Source organism: Pieris brassicae, chromosome 3 (assembly GCF_905147105.1).
Source record: "Pieris brassicae chromosome 3, ilPieBrab1.1, whole genome shotgun sequence".
Classification (NCBI taxonomy): domain Eukaryota; kingdom Metazoa; phylum Arthropoda; class Insecta; order Lepidoptera; family Pieridae; genus Pieris; species Pieris brassicae.
The window spans coordinates 1,234,896-1,243,957 of NC_059667.1; the positions used below are offsets into that span (position 1 = coordinate 1,234,896).

The 9,062-nt window shown below is 32.1% G+C and overlaps 1 protein-coding gene across 2 annotated transcripts; it reads left to right on the forward strand.

Annotated features, from left to right (window-relative positions):
• Window positions 1-72: 72 nt before the first annotated feature.
• Window positions 73-5,868, forward strand: LOC123707064 (sentrin-specific protease 1-like). 2 transcript variants are annotated; one of them, XM_045656839.1, is made up of 7 exons: window positions 73-291; window positions 525-616; window positions 687-931; window positions 1,190-2,238; window positions 2,907-3,093; window positions 3,763-3,987; window positions 5,181-5,868. In XM_045656839.1, the coding sequence occupies exons 1-7, from the start codon at window positions 206-208 to the stop codon at window positions 5,340-5,342; spliced, it is 2,046 nt and encodes a 681-aa protein (XP_045512795.1). In that variant the 5' UTR covers window positions 73-205; the 3' UTR covers window positions 5,343-5,868. The 2 variants fall into 2 exon arrangements, with proteins under 2 accessions (XP_045512795.1, XP_045512796.1); XM_045656840.1 differs by lacking the exon at window positions 73-291 and adding an exon at window positions 312-456.
• The last annotated feature ends 3,194 nt before the right edge of the window (window positions 5,869-9,062 follow it).

A 9,062-nucleotide genomic window follows, 5' to 3' on the forward strand; every position in this document is an offset into this window, starting at 1 on the left:
CTGTGGATGCTAAATTTGTTTGACATAACACGAACTTGCAACACAATTTCTAGTCTGTGATTGTGAAAGCATTAAGCAATTATTGGCATGGTGAGTTAATGGCAATTCTTGTCATTTTGTTCGGCTTCTAGACTTTATATTTTATTGTTTTTTTATAAACCCGCCTAAGTAATAATCGGTGTGATGGGAAAGTTTTTGTTCTAAAATGCAGTCTGTCGTATCATACGTCCGTTCTTTGCTGGGCTGGGCTGAAGAAGACGAAATTAAAAAGACTATTATAAAACGACACAGGTATGGCTTTGACACTTGTTTACAACACTAATCTATCTAGTTATGGCGGTAAAGTCGTTGTATGAAAACATATTTACTATGTTCGATTAATGTGAGCTGCAATTGAGATTAAAAAGGCAGCAACATGTATAAAATACCATTAAATGTTGCATCAAAGTTTTGGAAGTAAGTTTTGGTTTACTATGGAACAAATAGTTAGTTCCGTTTTTATATTAAACTTTGTCGTGTTTTAGATATGATGATGACTATTCTGGTGATGGTCGTCCGAAGAAACTAAAACATAGTATTGAAAACACAATTTTTCCTGGAGTTATGACTTCAAAAGGTATTATTTATTTCTTAACGTTAGTGTGCCAATGAATAGAATTCAAATTAAAAAAAATATATTTTTTTAGATTTGTTTGAAGATGAGTCATATAAAAATGTGCGAATGGTACCAATAGAAATTGAGGATAGACGTCCAAGCACCTCAACCCCATACGAAAACTTAAATAAGGAGAATCGCATCAGGACAGTGCCAGTTAAAATAATTAGTAGGCAGAATGGATCACTTACTCCTATTAGAAAAGAAAAACCACCAGCAAACCGTGTAGTTCGGGCTGTACTTATTGATGATGATGATGCTGCTGATGAACAAGAGGTACTTACTTTAACTTGTACATGTGTTTTATTTATTATTGACTACACTAAATTAATATTTATAATTAAACTGTACTGAAAAAAGCAAAACACATCACAGATGCTGCTTGTGTGTGCTGTTCACAATCTTATCAATAAGAAGTTTTTTAGAGCATATAATTAATACATCTAGACTCTATTGCTTGAAAGCAATATCTGACTAAGAATATTTATGACAGTAATGAGCTGTGTTAATAATAATCTGATATTCTTGTTCTAGGTTACATTAGTGGAAACTCAACCACCTAAAGAAAACCCAAAACTTTACATTAATTTAGATGATGATGAAGACAATGATAGAGATGTTGTGTTTGTGAAAAAAGTTTCTTCACCAGCTTCAAGTAAACCTTTCAAACTGGTCATTGACGATAATGATACTACAGATTTTGCTGAACCTACAAAATATAGACAATATCGCAAAATAGTTGACAGAGGCACAAATGTTTCACCAAGATCATATAGTATTCTAAGAAATAATGGTGGTATTCAAAAATCATATAAAAAAGCTCCAACACCATCATTACCTAACTGGCTCTCAGCAAAGTCCACAATGAATGCGAGAACAAGAAACAACCTTAATGGCACAAAGTCAACACTACTAAAACTTTTTAATATAGAAGAAAAGAATAACTTTAGGGAACTTATTAAAAAAGTCTGTAATGCAAATCAAACCCCACAAACACAGAAACCAATTGACATCATAAATTTAGCAGAGGAATCAGCATCATTTCGGCTGACAAGGAAATCGCAAAGGAGTTCTCTGAATGAAATCAAAAGGTTTGAAAAAGACCTGAAAGGTAAAGATAGTGAATCTACAACAGAATACGATCCAATAACAGTAGCATCAATTACCTCTTCAGATTCAGAAATAGAAGTTATACCATCAGATTCTTCAGTCTCATCAACAAGAATAGAGCCTTTAAATACATTGAGAGACTCATTCAGAGACAGAGATGTAGTATCTAGTGATTGGTTAAGAAAATTAGATACAAAATATAAGAACAAAAAGAAAGAGACACAAGTGAAGTTAAATGATGCCCGACGAGAGTCTGATATTATATCAAAAGTTAACCATGAGCAATGTTTGGCACATTTAAGGAATAAGCTAAAGTATGAGCTGTGTATACCCGAAAGTTTAATTGAGGAGGACCAGCCAGCTGTGGAGTTACCCCCTCTAACTGCGGAACAAGAGAAACTAGTCAGTAGAGCATTGGGGCCGGGACCTCAAGGACAAGTGCTTATTGAGAAATTTAATTTAAGGATAACTAGGTAAGTTGTCTTTTATCCATAGGGCTAATCCCAGTTCTGGATTTTAATATGAATATGATCTATGAATTTGTAACAATTTAACTTAGCCTAACGAAATAATTTCACAACTATATTGCCATTAAATTTTAAAGGAAAAAGGTTTATCTTAGTATCTTATATTGTTTAATTCCAAACTTTTAAAGGTATGTTATCTAACCATATAAATTTCATTTATCTATAAAAAGGGTATTGAGTTACATTTAAACTATGTAATTAAATTATTTTAACAACCATTTGAAATTGTAATGAATTATTATACTTACATATTATCTTTTTGTCCAAATAAAGTATTGATTCATTTTTCAATAGATTGCTTTGAACCAAATTTATATTCTAGGGCAATAGTAGTTTCTGTGCTCGTATGATTTTAATAAAGTTAAATAGGAGATATTTATCTATCTTCAGATTAAGTATAATGAAAATTTATACCAGATTTATATTTGGTTGAATCTTCGAGAAGACTGAGAATGATTTAATGTTCTACTAAATTATTTTAAATTTTATGTGCTCAGCATTTTACCCTCAGCTTCATATTAGAACATGTCTAAACAAACAAACACACCCATCTCAAACCATTCCAGACTTTTTACAAACTATAAATTTATTAAAAAATTAAAAATGTTTTCCAGACGAGACCTCCAAACATTATCAGGTCTAAATTGGCTCAATGATGAAGTTATAAATTTCTACATGAATTTACTAATGCAAAGATGTGGAGAACGAAAGGATTTGCCCCAAGTGTATGCTGCTAACACTTTCTTCTATCCCAAATTGATGCAAAGTGGACAAGCTGGATTGCGACGATGGACTAGAAAGGTATCTTTTTTGTTTTAATAATTAAAATTCAAAAATTTATTTAAGCCAGTGAGGGATTTAACCTCCTTGCTTATTTTTTCTTTCTTTCTTTTTTTATAACAAACTACTGGTTGTCAATAATGCTTACATTACCAAAATATTGTGTATAGACATTTGCACCTGTTGGTTTATACTTTTAAAACTTTTTGTGACTAATCTGCCTCTAAAGAAGTATCCTTTCGTCTGTAAAACTTTTCTTATATATATAAATTTGTTTACTTCTAAAATTCATTGATTGGTTTGTATATTGTGCAGTGTATGGGCTGATAACTTCTGTCATTTCCAAAAAATCAGTTTAAATAAAAAACCATAAATTATACAACCTAGAAGAGAGTCAGCACTTTGCTAAATTTTAAATCAAGAGAATTCCAATGTGTAAAATTAGCTTCATAATTACCATAAAACTAAAGATATAACATTAATTTTCATTTATTTTCTGTTGTGTTTTCTCTTTGTTGTCATATATCAAATAAATATTTTTTTCTTAAAGAACCTCTTTTTGAAAGCAAAGATAAAAAAGTAAACAAATGCTGAAGAACTTTTTCTGAGAACAAAATTCAAAAATAGAATAATTTCTTTGTATCACAGAAGCTTCCAGAAATTTAATACAATTATTTATTTATTGTTTAGGTAGACATATTCGCACATCAGCTGATGGTGGTTCCTGTTCACTTGGGAGTCCATTGGTGTATGAGTATCATTGACTTCCGGGAGAAGAAGATATCTTACATGGATAGCATGGGAGGGAAGAACCAGGCGGCCCTGGTTGCGCTACTGCAATATCTCCGAGATGAACATAAAGACAAGAAGGGACAACCCTTTGATGATAGTGGCTGGAAGACTGAGTGCTTACGAGTGAGTATCTGACAAAGCCCAGTTTATATTTCCAACTAATGATGCGTTAAGAAAAACACTTTGAACGGATTAAAGCTATGTATTATTATTAAAAACATATAATTATTTAGACGACACACAAAATCAGCAGTCTGTGAACACACACTAGATAGGCCTAATCATTACATACGCTTTGACTAACCGAAAGTACTTGCGAAAGAAAAAAGATTCTTCCCAAGATTGGTACGCGAAGCCATTGAAATAGAAAAACACCCCAATTTCAATAGATAAGACGGCCTAAAATTATCAAACACCTGGGATCCAATAATATCCATATTAAAACCCCAAGACAAACAATCCGCGAAAATAGAGGACACCGTGAGTCATTTCTGCAAAAACCCTTCATCTGTTAGTCGATACCAACTCCGGGGAAATAAATACAGATAACACAACTTTCTCTGCAGCTGTGATACTGTTTGACATTCAACACCTTTTGTCTTCAGTCACCGTGACCACGCACGCTGAAAAGGACGCGAAACGTCGGATAAAAATTAAAATTTAGAATTATGTAAATAATTATAAGTTTTTAATAATAATACATAGCTTTAATATGTTCAAAAAGTGTTTTTCTTAATGTGTAAAAGCTATTTTAACAAAAGACAATACTAATCGTTATTGTAACGAGTCGTTGATATTGCCATATTGCGTTTGGTAGAAGCTTTTTACAGTGATTATATAAATTAAAAGTGTGTATGGATTTTCTTGCATCCGCAAAAAAATCGGGTTAAAAGGCATATCTAGAATTAGATAGAGTAGATGTCATTGCATACAAACTGTCAGAAACTGACATTAGCGTGTCAACATATACGAAGTGTTTTCATCTAACTAGACTATGAAAATTATGCATCATCTAGGAAAATTATTAATATTGTTTTTTTTTTAATTTAAAATACTTTTTTGTCGACAATTATTATACAATTTATTCTATTATTGATTTTCTTAATTCAAATTTTATTCGAAAAATATATTCATGGAAATGTGCTTTGAAATTCATAATGATATACTCTATAGCAGTTGTTTATATTTTTTTCCATTTTCGACATTCGATATTTAAATTGAAAGTTTTTTTTTCTTTCGTTCTGGCCAAAGTCGACAGAATTTATAGTACGTCAAGTGATTTTACGTTCGCGATTTAAATATATATAAAATTTCAGGATATCCCCCAACAAATGAACGGCAGTGATTGCGGTATGTTTGCTTGTACGTTCGCGGAATTCTCATCGCGGAATGCGCGATACACATTCACACAGGCTGACATGCCCTATCTGAGAAGAAAAGCGGCCTTCGAGATTTTACAAGGGAAGTTGTTACTATAAGAAATAGTCCATAAGTAATGAACAATCCACACTTACAGTCCTAAAAACCAATAAAAAGAAATTGTTTTTGTATAGTAATATTTTCTTTCTATCCAGTGTAATTTACTGAATCTCTATTAAATGATTTTAAACGGGGTTTGTGGTTCAATACGCAAAAATGTATGAATTTCGTCATTTAACAGAAATAACTCAAGAGTAAGAGTTTCACTAAAATGTTTAAACCTAATTTCTACGAGGCGTTGGTGTTAACTAGACTAAAAACGTTCGTTGCTATGGTGTTAAGGGACCTGGCGATGGTCTTGGTTTTGATTCTTGGCGAACCAATAACACTCGTAAGAATAGTAGAAGTCTAGTCTATGCCCCGTTATTACGGTAACTTAAACAAAAACTAAAACTCAGAGTCGTAGTATAGCATACGACTGGTTTTTCATTTGGCAACCCTTTGTATATTACAGATGTTAATGTATGTTTATAAAGACTTTATTTGGACTATTCCTTAAGAAATAATATATTAAAGAACTTCTAATATGTTTTTCATTAAATTTCCTGAAAATATCTTCCGAAAACGTATGTCTTTTGTGTTATTACTGGAATTTTGATAATGTTAATTTTTAATCTGTATTAATGTCTTACAAAAATCTAATTTCTCTATCATCTATGGCCCCGAAATAGTCTGGATATTTGACATCATATAAACTAAAATAAATGAACAAATAAGGCCTCTTATGTTCAAGTGAATCAACCGATTGTCAGTTAAATTAGACTCAATTCAAGGCATTCGAACTGTAAGATATTTTTGATATATCAATTTTTAATTCTAAAGTTTCTCACCACCTGTTCCAGGAATTGTATTTGAGACTCATCTATTCGACTTGTCAACCCTATGCAAATGTCAATTTAAAAGTATAATCATACAAACGAACATATATCACATAAGGCAACCAATACAAATAACGTATATACGTAAAAAGATATGGTCGAAAAGACTCGGCTGTCCACGACTTGGGCGAATTAAAAAAACACATTAACTGTCACATTGACAGACGCAAATGTGAAATGGCGGGCTGAATCACGAATTACTATTTTGTACCACGAGATTGTGGATTTTTTTAGAGGAAAAAAAATATACAAGGTATGGACTTAAGACATCAGCCTAAATATTTTTTTTTAATGATTTTGACTAAAACTACAAATTAGATATGTAATTGAATAAGTTGTATATAAATCTGAACAAAATATGTTCGTTTAGCTGTAGGTTAGAATTGTTCCAGATACTAACCCCCTTGTTAATAAAATGGTCTGATTGTTACTTATCTGTCTTCGTCACAGCGTAAACACAATTTCCAGAAGTGTCCTTTGGCATTTTAGTGAAATATTTTCGCTAGCAACTTTGTCTTATCTTCGAATTATTTCCGACAGCTCAACCTTATATTTTCAAAATAACCTCATACCTGTTAATGAGGCAGATATGTCTGTGTTAAATTTTCAAGCAATTGATAAACCTTAACTGTCTACGACATAAAAATTTACCATCTTTAAATTAAAAACCAAAGATAGGCATAGAGTGATTTTTTTCTACTTTATTCAAATAAATAGCAGGTAGCAGTCGTCGAAACCCCCGAAAAAAAAGAAATTGTTTAGTTTTATACATGTATTACATATATTATCCAACTCAAAACCCCCTTTATATACGTCAGCGAATAGTATAGACACGTAACACATTTTCCCTCCTAATTTGGTTTCAATGCAGTCTTTTGTCTCTTTCTGTCAAATTGTGTTTACGCTGTGATGAAAGGAGACAGATGAGTTCTTTAGTTTAAACTGCAATAGGAGTGATTTTAAGAGGGTCAGTGTTGGCAAACAGTACGTGATCTGTATTTAATAATTTATTTTAAGGTTAACGTTAAGATGAACAGTATTTTTCATTAAAATCTGAATCGTATTTACTTTTATTTAGAATATTTTTGCATTTCAGTCTTGTTGGTGTAAAATTGTAAGGTATTTAAAAAAATTCCAATAAAATAATTTAAGACTTGTTTTGAGTTTTATTTTCCAATTTACTGTTAATAAGTGTTTGTTACGAAAGTCACATTTTTTATATTGGGTATATGTTGTTATATTATATTATATATCTGCATCTTGATTACCTTCGTGGGAAAATGTCTCAGCGGTGATTTTAAACTTCAAAGGTTTGTAAAAAAAACAAAGGTAAGAGTGTACCTTTAGCTTGTCTAAAAAGTTTGTTTTAATTATTTTTAGTATTACTTTGTAGGAAAGGAAAATTTTAAATACAAATTATACGTATGAAGCATGATTAAATGATTAATTTAAAGTTTAAAAATATAAAAAAATGTAATATTATATTTGCAGTAAATTATAAGGGAATTTATTTTTTGACGTCAACTGATATGTCTCATTTATGTCGCTATTTTAGTCTTCAACAGTTCAAAATTCGTAAGATTGTAAACTCTTGCTTTGAGATAACACCATACATGATTGATTGATGATTTTCTTCGCTTTTTGATGTTTTTGTTTTACGATTACTTAATATACAGTGTCGGCAATTTTGATTAATCACCAAAGTAAACATTGTCTATCCCATTTTCATCTGAAAAAATCTCTAACATCTGACAGTAAATGTTTTTGGATGTAGTCTTCTGGTTTGATTTCTTGGACTATTTGGATCTTAGAAGGATTTAATCCTCTAAGGCCAAAATTTTTTGAAGACTTGTACGGTAAAGGCTCAAAAAGGCATGTTTTCTAACTAAGCGGTCTGTCTGAGGGGGTATTCCGCGACCACAGCTCCGACGCGGTCTATGGTTTGAATCGAACACAGGTCTATTTTGCGGGCGAAATGAATGTTTCAGTAATGTCAATGTCATGTAATGTAGTCATGATTGCCGCTCTGACCTTTTCTACCCACCTTTTTTTCCCGAGCGCTAGTATAGTCTGGACCTCCACAGACTCCTCACACTTTAATATCCCTCATTTTCATTTGTTTTTGTTTTATCTATGCAGCAGCATATGTTATATACGTCACGTTCGAACTAGAACTGGTGTCAGTTGACAGAGGCCTTAACTGTTTAGATAGTCAAAAAGTGAATTATCTTGTCTGTAAATACTATTAATCAATCATGAAAGACTGATAACACAGTATTAACACAATAACGAAACGGAAAACGTATTTCGCTGGGAGAGATTATGATTTCGTTCCGTACATTTTTTACCGCTCCAGGAAACCTTTCTGCTGTTCGACTCGCAGACTTCAACGTCAACAAGCTCCTCTTGCAGCTTAAATACCATGAAATGAAACAGGTGCAAAAGTGCAAAATATTGATTAAGGGGGTAAGAAATTGGACAGGATTGTCTTCGAATTATGCTGCAGTGTTTGAAAATCTTTGAAACAGCTATTTTTTTAATCGTTACCAAATGTAATGTACGGTACATTTCGTACACGACCATTGGTGCTCTTACAATTGGGCATCTTGCACCGTAATCTAGCAATTATCAGGTACATGTCCGAATCCATCTACGCGCACATCTTTTGGCGGGAGTGAGTTTTGCGGATCTTTCGGTTTTTTTAATTGAAGCTCACGTTCTAGATGAAGTACAAGGGCGCCTTCGTTTTCTCGACTCTTACGCCGATAACTCTTATAGTTGAAATTTGGCCATTGTATAAGTAAATAAAAAAAAATTGCACAGAATTTTATTATAGTATAT